General features: G+C 42.1%; 1 protein-coding gene across 1 annotated transcript in view; it reads right to left on the reverse strand.

Annotated features, from left to right (window-relative positions):
• Positions 1-9,898, reverse strand: part of LOC5574582 (transcription factor IIIB 90 kDa subunit) — a 96,914-nt gene extending 87,016 nt beyond the window's left edge. The window contains exons 1-2 of the mRNA XM_001655156.2: positions 9,320-9,898; positions 9,153-9,257 (exon numbers count right to left, since the gene is read on the reverse strand). Of these exons, the coding sequence (XP_001655206.2) occupies positions 9,153-9,257; positions 9,320-9,755 (541 nt within the window). The 5' untranslated portion in view covers positions 9,756-9,898. The remainder of the gene's footprint in view (positions 1-9,152; positions 9,258-9,319) is intronic.
• Between the last annotated feature and the right edge of the window lie 9,720 nt (positions 9,899-19,618).

A 19,618-nucleotide genomic window follows, 5' to 3' on the forward strand; every position in this document is an offset into this window, starting at 1 on the left:
AAAAGTTGAAATTTAGCGTTGCATAATTTATGTACCAGCCTACAATGGAGAGGGGGATTCTAGATATTAATAGATGAGATCGCGTGACTTATGGACAACTGCATTGTTGCTAGTAATGAAAAATACCAACTGCGCCTAAAAGTGCCTCAATAATGATTGTTTTTCATTTTTGCTGAGATTTCAGTTTTTGTAATGCCGAGATTCTCAGTTTAACACAGTAGCTGAACGCTCTTATACAAACCGAGTAAATCAGTTAAAACGATTAAACCGAGATCACTGCCGAGCGCTCGGCTGTGCGGATCTCGGTTTCAAAAAGCCGAGTCTCGGCAGATTAATCTAAGTGTGTAGAAGGTGATAGCTCTATTGCAGATCCGGTGACCCATTTCAGAATGGCTGGAGAGACACGTCCATTCAGAAGTCACTTTCACTAACAACAAGCCCCGCATGTATGCATTACCGTTATCAAATGGATAATGATAATACATACACACTTCCTGTTTCAAAGATGTTTACTTTGAAACTGGCGCGTATCTAATGTTTAGGTACAAATAAATAGGTAATCAGAACAATCTCACCAAAATCCATCTAAGGCGGCGTTATCCAATCCAATCAGCAATCGATTTCCTTCTTCTTATTTTTCTCATCTGAGTGGCATCCAATTGCTTCTCCATGTGACGCATGCCATTTGTCATTGCTAGACCACATTGCGTGCATGTTTTATCACTATCATTTCTCATTCTTACTTTAAAATCTTTTGTATAACGTAACCACTTTTTTATTTTCTCGGAACCATTCGTCCGGGTGTCGTAATAGTGTCGGCCGGAAAACAAGCGTAGCCTCAAAAAAAAATCACGTGGGCGCACAAATCTCAATAAAACCAATTAGAACCAGCCAAAGAATATCACACTAAACACTACTGAAAGTTTATTCACTGTTTAATATCGGCTTTTTTCCAAATTTCACTTCCGAATTGAAATCTGGATGGCGTAGCTCCAGCCAATTCACCGACAACATCGCGGAAAAAACGAGAGCACGAAAAAAATGCGTGGAGCAAAACAAAACACGACCGTTCGCGGGCAACGCCTACTCCTTTTCGTTCTTGTCACACTTTTTGTATGAGTCCTCCGAAAACGTTGTAAGGCTTGTCACGCTTGGCTCGACCACCTCCTCCCCTTGGAGCGTGACGTAATTTGTGCATGAGCCCTTATATATTCAAACTAGGTGTAGTCATAATTCCGTTCTCTCTTTTGAAGAAACTTAAGAGCTGTAAGGAACGTCACGGGAACGATTTGTAGGCATCAATTTTTTTTTTTTTTTGACTTTATTTGTGTGAATTTTAACTCGTCCGGCTAGTTCTTCACTCATTGTAGGCATCAAGTTGAAAACCCATATATTGCCATTGTCTTGGCCTCATGGTTGAGTAGTGTCGTAGGTACATGTTAGCAAATTTCCAGAATTTCAGCCACATCCAATTTCCAAGGTGACTAAATATTTCACAAAATTTTGATATCCGCCGTATTGATAATTGTATGACCTTCTGTAAAGACATGTTGTCTATCGTCTTCTAAGCTTTTCTTATGTCCGCTAAGTGTTCCTTGAATCTAACATCGAGAGATCGCTTATATGACCACCTAGCTGCAGTGAGGACAGTTGATTTTGTAAACGCCAGCCTTGTTCAGTGTGTTCAACAAATTTTTGGTAGAGCCTAACAAAGCCTTGAGTTGGTTGTCTCTGCTGGAAAATTTCTTAGCTTTGGGCGGAGCTGATTGGTGATGTGACTCGCTTCATGGGTTCGGTGATACGCGTGGGTGAGTGTCGTCAAAGAACTCCGAATGTACTGTCTTCCTTTTGTCGGTGATGGCTTTTATCGTCCTTTACTTGTATCAGTTGTCTTTGCCGTCTCGAAAATGTATTCCAGTTCCTTAATTTTCTCGTCTTCGCTGAGGGGTAGAGTCTGCACCATGTGGTGAAACGCTACCATCTTATGCTGGAACGAATGATTCGATGTGTAGGGGCAATTTTCCCGGTTTTTAATGGAGTGGTCCAAAAACAAAGGAGTGACATTTTGGTCGATGTTTTAGTTGAATGTACCGTAATCCGGGGTAACATTGATCATTTTTTTGGATATTTCTTAAAAATTCAATTTAAAATTCTATATGTAGCAAGTTTTATATTTTTAAAACAAGTACTGGCACTCAATGCTCGTGTCTATATACTGTATTTTGTTTTCTAAAAGTTTAAACCATGTTTAAAAAAATGTTTTATGTGATTTTTTTATTAAGCTGATATGGGGTAACATTGATCACCCATGCAAAACAACGTTCGGTAATGTTGAAAATATCATTACTTACTAAAATCATGGTCCCTGAAGCCGAATATGGAGGCCAAACTCTTACAAGTCATTTACTTTTCGAGTTATTTAAAAAATAAAAACACCTTGAATTGTGGAATACGCCTAAAGGTAGGCAATTTCCTAAGGAATATTTGCTTTCTTTTTAGTACTTTGTGAATTATGCTTAAAAAGCCCCAAAATTTCGGTTCCCGCTGACGACAACGCCTTCACTGTTAACTCCTCAAGCTGCTTCATCCCCTGCCACCCCCGTAATGGATCTGAGCTAGATTCATCAAGTCAACACTCGTTATCTTCAGCTCCGGGATGCACGCCTGCAAGCCTTATGGGAGCCCTCAATCCCCTCGTCGCAGTCGAGCCACTCCTGCCAGCGTCCAGCAGTCATCCCGGCCCTGCGTATGAGTGTGGAGAAGAGGTCTCCCAACTCGCTCCAGCAGGCAAGTACTCCCATCCTAAAAACGCTTCTCGTCCAGTAATTTGCACCACTTTTGACAGCCCTACGCACACTGCCTCCAATCCGTCTTCTGAATGGATCGAATTTTCCTCGAATTGGCGAAATATTTCTTCATCAACGAACGAACTCAGAACTTCTTCGAAAGGTTGCAACGTTTCAATGATGGCAAATTTTCTTCAGCACAACTTCAATCCCCGGGATGCGCGCTTGCAAGCCTCATGGAAGCTCCCAATCCCTTCGTCGCAGTCGAGCCACTCCTGCCAGCGTCCAGTAGCCATCCCGGTCCTGCGTACGAATGTGGAGAGGGAGTCTTCCAACCCGTTCTCGCAGGCAAGTACAATCACGTTAAAAACACTTCTCCGTCAGTAATTCGCACCACCTTTGGCAGTCTACCTCACATTGGTTATGGCAGTAACTCATCAAAGTGTATCGTAACCTCAACAATCGACAGCATCAGATCTCTGACATCAAGCCAACCATCATTAGCCCAACTTTCATCTCAATCAACGCTTCCATCGTCGTCCCCGGGATGCATGCCTGCAAGCCTTATGGGAGACCCCAATTCCTTCGTCGCAGTCGAGCCACTCCTGCCAGCGTCCTACAGTCATCCCGGTCCTGCGTACGAAATCGAAGAGGGGGTCTCCCAACCCGTCCTCGCAGGCAAGTATTCTAGCATCGAGAACAACTACCTCCCAGTAATTTCTACTGATTCCAGCAGCCAAGCTCAACGCATTGATCGTCACGCTCCAAGCACACCACCATCGAGCGACATTTCACCGAGATCCAGCATAGCAGTATACTACCAAAACGTACGAGGTATGCGCACCAAGATTTCTCGACTCCGTTTGATACTGTCTAGTTGTGATTATGACGTGCTTGTTTTCACTGAAACCTGGCTCCGTGATGACATAGATAGTACAGAAATTTCTCCCGACTACACGTTCTTCCGTTGCGACCGCAGTAGAGTAAACAGTCAGCATGCACGTGGTGGTGGCGTGCTGATTGCCGTTAAGCATCATCTTCGTTGTGAAATGTTCCCACTGTCGGATTGCGATCAATTAGAGCAGGTTGCGGTTCGGATGAAGTTGGACAATCGCTCACTCTACATTATTACTATCTATATTCCTCCTAACTCGTCCGCCGACCGATATTCTGCCCACGCAAATGCAGTACAGAGCCTCGTAAACAGTGTTTCAGTAGATGATATTGTTCTCTCCGTGGGGGACTTCAACCTCCCAAATTTGCGATGGCAGATGGACGACGAGCTGAACGGCTACATTCCCTCGAATGCTTCATCGGAACAAGAGAAATCTCTCATCGAAACCCTTTTCGCTACAGGCCTGCGACAAGTGAACAATTTCGAGAACATCAACAATCGACTCCTTGATCTTGTTTTCGTAAGTCTGCCAGAGCTACTGGATCTAGTTCAACCTCCCGCCCCACTATTACCCATTGACAACCACCATGCGCCATTCATTTTACTTCTCGACGTGAGTGTTAGTATTCCAGCCACACTCGATGACGATGCTGACAGAGTGGAGTATGACTTCAACGTGTGTGATTTCGATCAGCTGGCTATAGTTTTAGGAAATGTTGACTGGAGTATTCTCGAGCAAACCGGTACGGTCGACGAATTGTCTGCAGCGTTTTACAACAAGCTTCTCGAAATTTGTGACGCTTTGGTCCCGCGCAAACGACGTACGATTAACTCACCTTCCAGCAAACCGTGGTGGACTTCCTAGCTGCGTCGTCTCCGTAATTTACTGAGGAAAGCACGACAACACTTCTTCCTCTCGAAGTCTGAAGGCGACAAAATCGCCCTACGTGAAGCCGAGGCAACATACAAGTCTGTTTTGCAGACTACCTACGACGACTACATATCCGGAGTGCAGGCCAGCGTCAAGCAAGATCCAACGCGCTTCTGGGGCTTTGTAAAGAAACTGAAGTCATCCACCCGCATCCCTTGCAATGTAAGCTATGACGAAACTCTTGCCAGTTCTAACGAAGAAGCCGTTAATCTCTTTGCTGAATTTTTCGAAAGCGTGTTCAGTAAATCGTCTCCTGTACCCCGTCAGGACTGCTTTGTGCATGTTCCTTCGCACAACATTAACTTCCCCATCATGCAGTTCACCGCCGATGAGGTGCTGAATGTCATTTACACTCTGGACTGTAAGAAAGGACCCGGGACGGACGGCATTCCACCACTGCTCCTGAGAAAATGTGCTGCAGAACTTGTCACTCCTGTCACGCTTTTATTTAATCGATCTCTGAGCGAAAGAACATTTCCTTCCGTGTGGAAGACAGCTTTCATCGTTCCAATCCACAAGTCAGGGAACATCAACCGAGTCAGAAACTACCGTGGTATTTCAATATTGTGTTGCTTGAGCAAAATTTTCGAAAAACTGATGCAGAATGCCCTCTACACCGTAGCTGCACCGATAATATCCGAGTATCAACACGGATTCATGAGACATCGCTCAACAACAACAAACCTGATGTGCTACGTTACCTCGCTGTCACGGGAGATAGAGTCGGGAAATCAAGTTGACGCAGTGTATGTTGACTTCGCAAAAGCGTTCGATACGGTTCCGCATATTTTAATCATCGACAAGCGAATTGGCTACCCGGATTGGCTCACGGAGTGGATTTGTTCGTACCTATCCGCTCGTACTGCGCAAGTAGTGGTCAACTCATCAAGGTCCCGTCAAATCAACGTAACGTCTGGAGTGCCCCAGGGTAGCGTATTGGGTCCACTGTTATTCAATATCTTTGTGAACGACTTGTGTTTGTGCCTTTCATCTTTCAAACTCTCGTTCGCCGACGATCTCAAATTCTACCGTATCATACGTTCATCACTTAACTGTTTTGCGCTGCAAGAGGACATCAACACTTTGCTGATCTGGTGCAGCGACAACGGTATGCGTGTCAATAATGATAAATGCAAAGTTATAACTTTCACTCGCTCCAACAACCCCGTTACCCACCAGTACCACATGGAATTTGCACATCTAGAACGTGTAGCTTCGATCTGCGACCTGGGAGTTACCATCGACGCTAAGTTACAATTTCATGAACACGTTGGAATCACGACTGCTAAAGCTTTTTCAGTCCTGGGACTAATCCGGCGCCACGCTTCAGAATTCACTGATATCTATGCTTTGAAAACACTCTACTGCAGTTTAGTGCGGAGCATTCTTGAATACGCGGCCCCTGTCTGGTCACCGTATTATGTTGCACCGATACTCTCCATTGAACGCGTTCAAAAGAAGTTTGTTCGTTTCGTACTTCGCTCCCTTCCTTGGAATGATCCGGACAATCTTCCTCCGTATCCGGATCGCTGCCAACTGATAAGTTTAGAACCGCTGACTGTCAGGCGTGTAAAAATGCAACGTCTATTTGTATTTGACATTCTTAACGGTGCTATAGACTGTCCTGCGCTTCACGAGCAAATATCTCTGCAAATCCCTTCTCGACGACTGCGAAACACTCCCATGATTGCGATTCCTTACCATCGCATTAATTATGGTTTCAATAATCCGTTCGACTCTTGTCTTCGTTCCTTCAATGTTGTTTCCGATCAATTTGACTTCGATATGTGCAAAAATGTGTTTAAAACTCGAATAAGTAGAATTGTTAGGATGTTAAGTATGCGTAAATTAGTGCTAAGTGGTTCAGTCTGTACGATTTTAATTCGAAGACGGTGATTATAAATAAATAAATAAATAAATAAATAAATATATGTAAAAGTTTTGACAACGGAATCGTTTTCAGCGATGTCATTTTTAGTAATAACTGCATTTCTTCTGCTCATATCGTTTTCAGAATTCATGTAACACATGATTCTTTGAGCGTGTCGTCCATTATCATGAAAATCATTGTTTCCAAAAGTTGAAATTTTTTCGCATAAACACATCTCAATTTTTGCAAAAACCCAAATGTACATTAGCTCATGAATAGAAGGTAGGGAATCACCATCCATGCATTGAAAATATTTCGTCGATAAATATTGAATTGAACTTTTTACGAGGAGGGTCATTGCGATCAATGTTGCCCCGCTGATCAATGTTACCCCGGATTACGGTACTAAAAAAACTACTGTTTTCAAGCTTTCCAACGGTAATCTGAGGTGAATTTTCCGTTCAATAGGAAAAATAATATAATTCGTACTGTTGTTCTACGCCAACTTGTCCCATGTTTTATGTGAACCATATGGACAGTGGTACAAATATGGGTAGAAAGGCAGCGTAGAAGATTGAAAAATTGCCGAAAAAACTTAAAAGTCGATATTCTAAAACTTGATTTTTGTCACTTACACCATTTTGCTCCCAACCTCTTCAATTATGCAAAAAGTGCGGTTTCTATTCTTGGCACTTTAGATTCACTTCGACAGCGGTTTGTTTTGAAAGCTAGCAGGATTATATTATTCGACAATATGCCTCTTTTGTGTAAACTATTGAAATAATTTCAATTCCCAATCTTTCGCAAATAAGTTTAAGATAAGGACGAATCAAAGCCACATATGCTAAAGTACATATCTCGCGTTCAGTATCAAAAGGGCGTAACTGCAATGATCGATTTCTCTTCATCGATTCTCTTTTTAACTAATTACTTAGCAGGGTGACTGCTTTCGACTGCTGCGAAGAGTTTTTTGAGAACTTGTGAAAAAATGGTGCAAAAATATTGAAAAACAAAAAAGTTATAACGATTTGAATTTTAATTTTGCGGTAAAAAATGAAGCTGCCGGAGAGGGGTTAATTTCGAATGTATCTACCCACGGCAAATCCTTTGCCGATATCGTAGCAGGTAATTTGAACTCCTCTCCTCGTACTATGAGTACCCATTCTAGGTACTTGTTTCAAATCAAATGGAAAAAACCCTGCCGCCACAGGTAACATCTACTCCGCCTCTTCGTCTACCGAAAATTCTAACCAGAAATCATCAAATCCACTTCAAGTGATATGTCTGCCTTTGATTTTAATTTTCTAACTGAACAATTGAATTTAATGGTTGATGCAATGTTCAAAGCCACCACTATGACTGAAGCAGTCAAAGTACGTGTAAAATTTACTAATCAAATTGTTATTGGATTACGTTTTTCTAATGGATCCAAATAATAATTTAAATATTTTAAATTGGAATGCTCGTTCATTGAATGGTAAAGAGGACGAGCTGTTTAATTTTCTTACAGCTTATAACGTGCATATAGCAGTTATTACTGAAACATATTTAAAATCTTGATCCAAACTAAAAAAAGATCCTAACTTTTTTGTTTATCGTAATGATTGTCTTGATGGGGCATGTGGGGGAGTTGCAATCATCATTCATAGGCGTATAAAACATCAACTGTTTTCGTCATTTGAAACTAAAGTTTTTGAAACTTTAGATGTTTCTGTAGAAACACAGTCTGGTAAATATACTTTCATAGCTGCCTATTTGCCTTTTCAATGCTCTGGACAGCAAGTTAATTTGCTCCAAACTGACTTGCGAAAATTGACTCGCAATAAGTCAAATTTTTTTGTCATCGGTGACTTTAATGCCAAACATGGGTCATGGAATAATTCTCAAAGTAATTCCAACGGCAGAATTTTATTTGATGAGTACTGGAGCCAACCCTTTTCCAGTAGAGAAGCTAGGTAAAATACAGGACGCTTCGATGCTTACTGACTCTAAAATGGCTTGCTCAATTTTCACCAATCTAGTAGCTCCCTTGCGACGCCTATCCACCTATTTGTTGCTATCATTTGAATCTTCTATAGACTCCCTTTTCCTTTGAGTCGCATGACCGATATAGCCAACAAAAATAATACAAATATTATAAATAATATAGCCAACAAAAATAATATGTATAAAACAATCACGATCGATACCTTCTCCTATGGATAAGAATTTAACTTTCAAAAATCACTTTGAGGGCATTCAAGCCAAATGTAATAAATATGTACAGTTGTGTTCAGAATAATAGTAGTGAAACCCGATTTCCATACAAAATGCTCAACTTTGGCATGCTGTAGCTTTGTTTCCATATGAGCAATCGGCATGAAATTTTGGCAGTGATCTACAATTTTGAGTTTTTCAATTTTTCTTCACTCATCGTTTCAACCATTTCCACTCAAGCTTGAAAGTATAAACAAGCCATTTTTTTACAAAATTGTTGCTGACAAAAATTTACAAAAGAAAAACTACGGAGTGATTTTCAATCTAGTGTTCATTAAATTAATGTTCTTTGTCTCGATCTCTCCTTACCTCGATGGTCCCTTCGATATCGAGATGTGGAGAGGCGACTGTAATAGTTTTTACCTGTTTTTACTCTAAAAAAATAGCGAAAAAATTGAAAACGGTTCTACTTACCAATAGATGGAATGTTAATGCAGAGAGCTTGCGATAGTTTAAGGTATGTACGACCAAGTTCGTAGCAACAAATTTGAAGTACATCACTGATGTCGATCAGAAGGTCTGAAATTATAAACATGATTAATACAAAACATTCAAACAATACAAATCGTGATCTGCCTTACGAGATGTTCCTTCCGTACGGCAGGTAATGTAGACGCAAGCGGCATAGATGTGGGTATTTCGCCTTCCTCTGGTCAAATGTCGGATCAGGGCCATTTTAAAGAAGTTACAAGCCGTCTCGATGCAATGGTTGTTCAAATGCAGCTGATGGCACAAGTGCGTAATTCCTTGCCGGGCCTTACGAAGCGTTACCTCGCGCGATTCTGTCCCGGTGCCAACATGGAACTTTCCGTACGCCGTAGCGCCACCCTTCGAGTCGGAAGCCACAAACTGTCCAACCGCACTGGACGCTCCGTGAGCATTTTCTTCGAATTGCACTTCCGAAACGATAATGTTATCTTCCAAAACCGAACCGCAATTTGTACACACTGCATCGCCACGGGCATTATCGACTTCGATTTCAGCACTCCCGCAATTATTACACTTTCGACCGGACATTTCGGCTTTTATATAATTACTGTATCTTTTCTTCCAATGAGTATAATACGTTACTCAAAGATTTGTTAAATAAAGTAGCAAAATTCAATGAACAATCTAGTTCGGAGAGCCGCACACCATTTGCAGAATGATTCCAAAAGAAACTAAACAAACAAACAAACAAAAATCAACAAGCAAAGAGCTGTCAAAATGATCTTTACACTAGAAAAGAAAACTAGTCAGATTTAATTATGTTTACCCTCAGAGGACATTAGAGTTCATTCAAATATTACGTATTGTAAAATTTGCCAGTTTTATACCCCCTCACTCCCCCACGTAACAGCTTTTGTATGGAAAATTTTAAATTTTTGTATGGACCGTACTGCCGTTATACGCATAATTGTCCCATGTTACCTTTTGTGCATTTTGAGTTTTCTGCCCATATAGGCATAAGACGGATTCCATGTCAAATCGGCAAATCGGTCAGTCACAGAGCTCGACCATCTTCGATTTGGATTAAATTTTGCACAGTGTTTCGGTCGGCAACCCGGCTAGTGAACTTGAATAAAAAGGCGGAAGGCCATTTATTCGAAGTTTACTTTTTGGCTTATTTTCTGTAGCAACGTCCGAACCGTGAAGTCCGAGCAGAGTCACCCGGAAGGTCCTAGAGGACACGGAAAAGGTATTGGTAAGTAACAGTAGGAAAGTGGTGGGACCCCCTTGGTTTCTCACTTCCTGCTGCTGGTTTGGCTCTGCCAACAAAGGACTCGTGGGGTTTTAAGGGATTGAACTTCTCGATCATGTTTGACAAATCACAAAAACGTCGAAAGTCGATGTATCAGTCATCTGCAATGCTTGATTTGTTCGGAGGATTGTGAACTGCATTATGTGATAGGGAATGTCTATTAAAATAAAGTATTGTGGAGTCAACATATTGAAAACGATTCAAAACATTTTTGTTCGAATTTTATAGGCTAAATACATCTAACTACAAAACTATGAACTAATATTAAGAAAAATATGTGAGTAACTTAGAAGATAAGTATATTTAATTGAGATCACAACGCAGGCCAAAACATTTGAAAAATTTATCTAGATTTCGATTTTTAATTTTTTTATGGGAAAAGTCTCTTTTTGAAAATACATGGGGTGTTAAGGGATTATCTTTTCTATTTTTTCCGAGTTACTAAACTCATATGATTTAAGCCGTAATATATTTCAATATACTTATGGCTTGCTCCGTGAAGTAAAACTGTATTGTAAAAGTTAAGGGGCCTATTTTGTTTGTCACTGAATATCACCAAAAATGTCTAATCTCGAAAATCGGTTTGGTAGGAAAATCTTGTTAACAACTTTTTGAAGTAAATATGGGATTTTTCTTGATATTATTTCCATGATTTGCTCGAACACACTGGTAAAATGTTTGGAAAGTTTGAATGATTCTTTTATTTGGAAATGCGAAATGGTTTGGAAGCCATTGATTCCTTTAGTGATAAACAATAATAATATTTTGTCACTTCTCAGAGTCTATAAATAAAGAGTTACGCGAAGAGTGAAACCAAATCTATCGAACGTTCAAACCGTCTACCTATCGAGCAGACCAGCAAAACAAATAGGAGCTATTTTCGAAGACAAAGGAGAACAATCATTCAAAGAAGCCTTTTCGTGCAACTCTCTGTATAAAGTTTCTCTCATTTCTGAGCTGTTTTTGAGAAACTTCGCGGCCTCGTCGGGCACTGCATGCATAGTGTTATAGAGTGAGCGTTAGATTTCCGCTTCATACACTTTTCTTCAGTATTTTTTCGACCATGCCACTGGGTGTTGCATGCATATACATTGTTTAGTGTAGTGTTTTAATTTACAAGGGAAATTGGACATTTCACCTTATAAAAATAAAAGCTTGTTGAAATTCTCCTTATATTATAGATTATTTAAGAAGTTGCTCTGCATAGCTTATAGGATTCATAAACTGCAAATATATAGGTTACGATCTTGTTGCTTATAAGTATAAAAATAATTTTAAGACAATTTTACGATGTATTAACAGTTCCCAAATAAGATTAATAACTATGTAAGATTTAGCAGTTAAAATAAAACGGTTTGGGTTTGCAGGAGTTCCAAGTTCAAAAATATTGATGTATTATCTGATTGAGGTTGAAGATAACTTATAAAATTAAATGGAAGCATTTAAGTTATTGATCAAAAAGATTATGCTATGTTGTTGGGAAATTATGGTTTTATTTACGAATCTCAAATTCCTGAACACCCCATTTTGCATTTCTGTCAAAAATCATACATATTCATCATTATCTCAGAAACCTGTCATAAGATCTTCATAATTGTATTTGGCTTTTGATATACACGACGAGAGAATGGTAGGGCTGTCCTTTGTTCAATTATTAACATACTAGAAGTTGCTTGAAATTCGAGTCGAATTTTTTTCTCATCCCTTAACACGCTTAACACCCCATTTTACGGTATTAATTTTCATGAATTTGCAAATCAAGTCTATATGTGGTTCATATGTATTTGAATGACTTGACATGTCGGATTGTTCCAAATTCCCGGTCCCTGGGGGAAATGGCCTCTAAATTCTCGGCTCTGAAACCTAGCTGGCAACATCAAACTTCATAAATTCCCAAATTAAGGCTAAAGAAAATTCAAACGTATTTGGATGGTTTGATATCATTCCAGGTTGTTTTGGATACCCTGATCCCATAAAAAATGGCCCATGGAAATGGCCATTATAATGACGGATCTGAGACCTATCTTGCGACATATCAAACTTCATGAATTTGCAAATCAAGTAAAAAAAAGAATAGTTCAAGAGGGTTTGGATGACCTGACCACATACTGGGCTATTCCCGATAACTGGTTCTTCGGTGCAAGTGGCAAATATGTTGACGGTTCTAAAACTTTTTGCATTGCATTTGCAATGTATCAAATATCATGATGTTGCAAACCATGTCCAAAGAAATGTCAAATGTCAAATCGTGTGAAGATTTGTGTAGTAAATTTTGAGTTAAATTTTTACTCCGTAGAATAACCTTGAATTCTCAGATGAGTTTCTGTCAAGTCTGCAGCTGGAAGTGTCGATATAGAATTTATTACATCTTATAAACTATCTAACTTACTCATCTACTCTTTCTTTTACTAACTCATACATTTTCTCATTATCACACATACAGAAAACTTTGCTTTCTATTCCAAACTATAAAATCGTAAATTGACGCTCAATATAAAGCTGTTCGGTTATCCAATCCACATGGTTATTAAGTTAATAAACTCATTACGCGTGGTAAAGATGGACAAATTATGGGCGAAATTATGAAAACAAATCCACGTGCTCAGCTGGGATTTGAACCCAGGACTCTTGTATGCTCGTCTAGCATCTTTACCACGCGTAATGAATTAATTAATTTTAAAAAATCGTATTTCTTCATCTCCTCACACGTGGCTCCGTTTGGCACATGTCACTTGAGCCTTCATTAGGTGTTTTAACATGGTCCTCCGGAAATCTAGGGGGTTGGTGTCAGGCCCTGCAAGCCAACCGTAAAAACACATCAGCACAGGAACGTCAACGAGAGAATATGGACCGGAACAATCGGCAAAAACCATAGCGACGAAAATGGACTAGCGATTGGAAACTTGGTACGTGGAACTGCAAATCTCTCAACTTCATTGGAAGTACTCGCATACTCTCCGATGTACTGAAGACCCGCGGTTTCGACATCGTAGCGCTGCAAGAGGTGTGCTGGACAGGAGCATTGGTGCGAACGTTTAGAGGTAATCATACCATCTACCAGAGCTGCGGCAACACACGCGAGCTGGGAACAGCTTTCATAGTGATGGATGATATGCAAAGGCGCGTGATCGGGTGGTGGCCGATCAATGAACGAATGTGCAAGTTAAGAATCAAAGGCCGATTCTTTAACTTCAGCATAATCAACGTGCATAGCCCACACTCCGGAAGCACTGATGATGACAAGGACGCATTTTACGCGCAGCTCGAACGCGAGTACGACCGCTGCCCAAGCCACGACGTCAAGATCGTCATAGGAGATTTGAACGCTCAGGTTGGCCAGGAGGAGGAGTTCAGACCAACGATTGGAAAGTTCAGCGCCCACCGGCTGACGAACGAGAACGGCCTACGACTGATAGATTTTGCCGCCTCCAAGAACATGGCCATTCGTAGCACCTATTTCCAGCACAGCCTACCGTATCAGTACACCTGGAGATCACCTCAGCAGACAGAATCGCAAATCGACCACGTTTTGATCGATGGACGGCACTTCTCCGACATAACCGACGTCAGAACCTATCGTGGTGCCAACATTGACTCCGACCACTACCTGGTGATGGTGAAACTGCGCCCAAAACTATCCGTCATCAACAATGTACGGTACCGACGCCCGCCCCGGTACAATCTCGAGCGGCTGAAACAACCGGATGTCGCCAATGCGTACGCGCAGCATCTTGAGGCAGCGTTGCCGGATGAGGGCGAGCTCGATAGGGCCCCTCTTGAGGACTGCTGGAGGACAGTCAAAGCAGCCATTAACGACGCTGCCGAAAGCGTTGTCGGATATGTGGAACGGAGCTCAAGAAACGATTGGTTCGACGAGGAGTGCCAGGAGGTTTTAGAGGAGAAGAATGCAGCGCGGGCTGCAATGCTGCAGCATGGTACGCGGCAAAACGTGGAACGATACAGACTGAAGCGGAAATAGCAAACCCACCTATTCCGGGACAAAAAGCGCCGCCTGGAAGAGGTGGAATGCCAAGAGATGGAGTTGCTGTACCGTTCTCAAGAAACGCGGAAGTTCTATCAGAAGCTCAACAAAGGCTTCGTGCCGCGAGCTGAGATGTGCCGGGATAAGGATGGGAGCATCTTGACGGACGGACGCGAGGTGATCGAAAGGTGGAAGCAGCACTACGATGAACGCCTGAATGGCGCAGAGAACACAGGCACAGAAGGTCAGGACAGCGAAGGCGATGGCTACGTCAGTACAGCGGACAGCGGAAATCAACCAGCTCCCACGATGGGGGAAGTTAAGGATGCCATTCAACAGCTCAAGAACAACAAAGCCGCTGGCAAGGATGGTATCGGAGCCGAACTCATCAAGATGGGCCTGGACAGGTTGGCCGCTTGTCTGCATCGGCTGATAGTCAGAATCTGGGAAACGGAACAGCTACCGGAGGAGTGGAAGCAAGGCGTTATATGCCCTATCTACAAAAAAGGGCGACAAACTGGAGTGTGAAAATTATCGTGCAATCACCATCCTAAACGCCGCCTATAAAGTGCTATCCCAGATTCTCTTCCGTCGTCTATCACCCATAGCAAACGAGTTCGTGGGAAGTTATCAAGCAGGTTTCATCGACGGCCGCTCGACAACGGACCAGATCTTTTCCGTGCGGCAAATCCTCCAGAAATGCCGTGAGTACCAGGTCCCTACGCACCATTTGTTCATCGATTTCAAGGCGGCATACGATAGTATCGACCGCATAGAGCTATGGAAAATCATGGACGAGAACAGCTTTCCCGGGAAGCTCACAAGATTGATCAGAGCAACGATGGACGGTGTGCAAAACTGCGTGAAGATCTCGGGCGAACACTCCAGTTCGTTCGAGTCTCGGCGGGGACTACGACAGGGCGACGGACTTTCGTGCCTGTTGTTCAATATTGAAGGTGTCATGCGGAGAGCCGGACTTAACAGTCGAGGCACGATTTTCACGAGATCCGGACAATTTGTTTACTTCGCGGACGACATGGATATTATTGGGAGAAAATTTGAAACGGTGGCAGATTTGTTCACCCGCCTGAAACGCGAAGCAACAAGAGTCGGGCTGATGGTGAATGCGTCGAAAACAAAGTACATGCTGGTTGGCGGAACTGAGCGCGACAGGGCCCGCCTAGGAAGCAGTTTTACGATAGACGGGGATACGTTCGAGGTGGTGGACGAGTTCGTCTACCTCGGATCCTTGTTGACGGCTGACAACAATGTTAGTCGGGAAATACGAAGGCGCATCATCAGCGGAAGTCGTGCCTACTATGGGCTCCAGAAGAAACTGCGGTCAAGAAAGATTCACCCCCGCACCAAATGCACGATGTACAAAACGCTCATAAGACCGGTAGTTCTCTACACGCAAAAAAATTGTGCGGTAAAAACTACCATTTTAGGGGGTTAACTTAAGCGCTCGCACCGGCAATTTTCAGCAGACCACAAATGCGCTTGATTTTACCATGTCTGTAGTTGGAATCAGATTGTTGTAAATTATTTCTGTCAAATGTACCAGTAATGAGGTTGGGTGTACCGTAAACATAGTAATTTGGTCTGAATTTCCATGGTAGTTTTAAGAATGGGCGTAGTCAGCTAAAATAGTTATTTTTACCACAGAATTTTTTCCCGTGTATGGGCATGAGGCGTGGACTATGCTCGAGGAGGACTTGCAAGCTCTTGGGGTTTTCGAACGCCGAGTGCTAAGGACGATCTTCGGCGGCGTGCAGGAGAACGGCGTGTGGCGGCGAAGGATGAACCACGAGCTCGCTCAACTCTACGGCGAACCCAGTATCGTGAAGGTAGCTAAAGCTGGAAGGATACGCTGGGCAGGGCATGTTACAAGAATGCCGGACAACAACCCTGTAAAGATGGTGTTCGCCACGAATCCGGTCGGAACAAGAAGGCGTGGGGCGCAGCGAGCTAGGTGGATTGACCAGGTACACCAGGACCTGGAGAGCGTGGGTCACAGTCGAGGATAGAGAGAAGCGGCCATGAACCGAGGGAATTGGCGAAATATTGTTGGCGAGGCTTTATCAAGATAATTGATGTAAAGCCAAATAAGTAAGTAAGTAACATAGTCTTGGTCATAATTGGTCACTACTATCAACGGGACTGTTATGCGTATAAATTCACCAAAAACCTCATATTTCTAGGCATAACAGTCCCACTTTGCATTTCGTAGCTAAATTTACTTTTTTGTCCCAAACTCCTTTTTTATACAAACTCTTGACTCTAATGAACACGACTGTTGTAAAGATTTTAGGGCTTGTTCATATATTTCATAACGCTAAAAATGGCCATTTTGGACACCCACCCACCCCCTTGTGACGCTTTTTGTATTGATATTTTCCTGTTTTTGTACGAGCCGTAACATCGCAAGAACACCCACCCACCCCCTCCAGCGTTATGAAATTTGTGAAGAAGCCCTTAATTAGATTCAACCTGGTCAAAACGGGGCATAAATGTGTTAAAATCTTTAAACGCGTTTTTCTCGATTGCATATTTTGGAACATGGGACAATTATGCGTATAATTGTTTGTTTTATCGGGATGCATTCGTCATTCATGCGAGCCTGACGTCAAATTTGGGGGAAACGGCCTCTGAACTGTCGGTTCTGAAACCTAGCTGGCAACATTAAACTTCTAAAATTTCCAAATCAAGGCTAAAGAAGGGTAATTCAAAGGTTCTTGGATGACCTGATAACATTCCAGGTTGTTTTGGATAACCTGTTCCCCAGAGGAAATGGCCATTGAATTGGCGGTCCTGAGACCTATCTTGCGACATATTAAACTTGATGAAGTCAAGAAGAAGTCAAAGTCAAGTCAAAAAAGAATAGTTCAAGAGGTTTTGGATGACCTGGCCACATACTGGGTCATTCCGCATAATTGGCTCTTCGGTGCAAGTAGCAAATATGTTAGTGGTTCTAAAACTTAATTTGCGATGTATCAAATATCATGATTTTGCAAACAAAGTCCAAACAAATGTCAAATCGTGTGAAGATTTGTGTCGTGAATTTTGAGTTAAATATTTATTCCGCAGAATAACCTTGAATTCGCAGACAAGTTTCTGTCAAGCCTGCTGCTGGAAGCTGTTATGCTGTTATTCACCAAAAACACCGTATTTCTAGGCATAACAGTCCCACTTTGAATTTTGTAGCTAAATTCACTTTATTCCCATTAATACAAACTCTTGACTCTAATAAACACGCTATTCTTTATACTGTTGTAAAGATTTTAATTTAATTTACCACACACCGAGTACGAGGCTTAAATGTGTTAAAATCTTCAAACGCGTTTTTCTCGATTGCATTTTTTGGAACATGGGACAATTATGCGTATAACGGCAGTATAAGTACAGTCGAATTTCGTTCGTTGCACTACGTTTAATTGCACTTCGTTTTAATCGGGCTCCCGTTAAGTGGGCTATAGCCCACCTAAAACGAAGACAAGCGTCACATTCTGACATAAACCGCAATTTGTCAATGTTGGTAGCCCTGAATTTCTATTGTAATCGGTGTTTTGACAGCTCAAATCTTAGCCCGATAGGCCTTTTCATGTGACAGATCCGTCTATGCATTTGTTTACATCGGTGGAGGACCGGTGCCAACACGGGCCTGTCATTTTCATAGAAGAACTGTCAAAGTGCTTCCCGATCAGCTGATTTGAGACGTCATGTGAATAGGCCTATTAGTGAAAGTCTTTCACTAATCGGGCGACGGGATTAGTGCAACGAACGAAAGTTGACTGTAGATGAAAAAACCGAATTTAGTACTATACCATTTAACTCTAGTGGAAGTGTGTATCCTTTGACAGATACGCGTATTTCGACCTCAACAGTAAGGCCGTCTTCAGTGTCGTGTACTAAGTCGAGTCTAGTACACAACACTTAAGACGGCCTTCCATTTTTGTTCGAAATACGCGTACAGCGGGGATTCGCTGGTTGGAACACGACTGCCTTCCATCCAACGAATTTGACCCATTAGTTGGAACCTGAGACGAGACTCGCGAAGACGATCTTCTTTTTCTGTGTTTGCTGAGTTTTTTCTTATTCCACTTTGAACATAATACTTTTCACTTTTTCAGCCATAAAAACGGTGGGCTGCATTTGACGTTCCGTGAGAGGGGAATCTGGGCTGCATATGACGTTGATATTTTTCCTCTTCGCGAGTCTCTCTCAGGTTGGAACGACTGACAGCTGGTGAAAATGCTCCAGACCAAGGGATGGTTCAAATATTACGTAACGCAACAGGGGGAGGGAGGGGGTCTTACATAGTGTTACGATCCATACAAAAATTTGAAATTTTCCATACAAAAGCTGTTACGTGGGGGAGGAAGGGGGTCCGAAATTGAGAAATTTTGCGTTACGTAATATTTGAATGAACCCTAACGCATCTGGAGCGCAAATCGTCACGAAATGCACATATGCATTCGCATAGACCAATCCAGTTGCCTGCGTAGTAGTGCAATGTTGACAAAATTTTATTTGTTTGCTGTGAGAACTGTCACAACATTGCTTTTGTTTGCTGTGATAATCAAAATATAAACAGAATTGCAGCAATACAACCACTTCCTTGTTGGCCTGCCGTTGACCGAAAGCTCAATAACGTCAAACAAACATCGATACGTTTTCATTCTGAGGAAATCGACTTGTGTAAGATTGATTCTGCGTTGGTGTTCGTGGCAGTTTGCTTGGGGACCTCTATATGGAGACTGCAATGCGAAGGTACTCAGACGTCAAAGTCAGTTTGACATCTTCTGTTGACATTCGAGTGCATTTCAGTTGGATTTTTTTTTTCCAACCAGCGAACATCCAACATCCAACCATCGAGTCATTCCATGTAGCGGACCCCCAACGAGCGAATCCCCACTGTATTTGTCAAAGGATACACACTCTAGTGAAATTGAATGGTATTGTGGCACTAAACCGAATAGCGTAGCGCCTTCCATTTTTTTACTGGCGCTGCCTTTCCTGTACTTTAAACCTAATGTTGGAGGGAGTGAAATTTTCTATCACGGCGATAATCATAAGCCTATCACTAAGGCCGATTTTCCGGAGGAAAGAAACGTGCGATAATATCCAACCCGTCCAGCACTGCGAGAGAATGATCTC

The sequence above is a fragment of the Aedes aegypti genome, chromosome 1 (genome assembly GCF_002204515.2).
Source record: "Aedes aegypti strain LVP_AGWG chromosome 1, AaegL5.0 Primary Assembly, whole genome shotgun sequence".
Classification (NCBI taxonomy): Eukaryota; Metazoa; Arthropoda; class Insecta; order Diptera; family Culicidae; genus Aedes; species Aedes aegypti.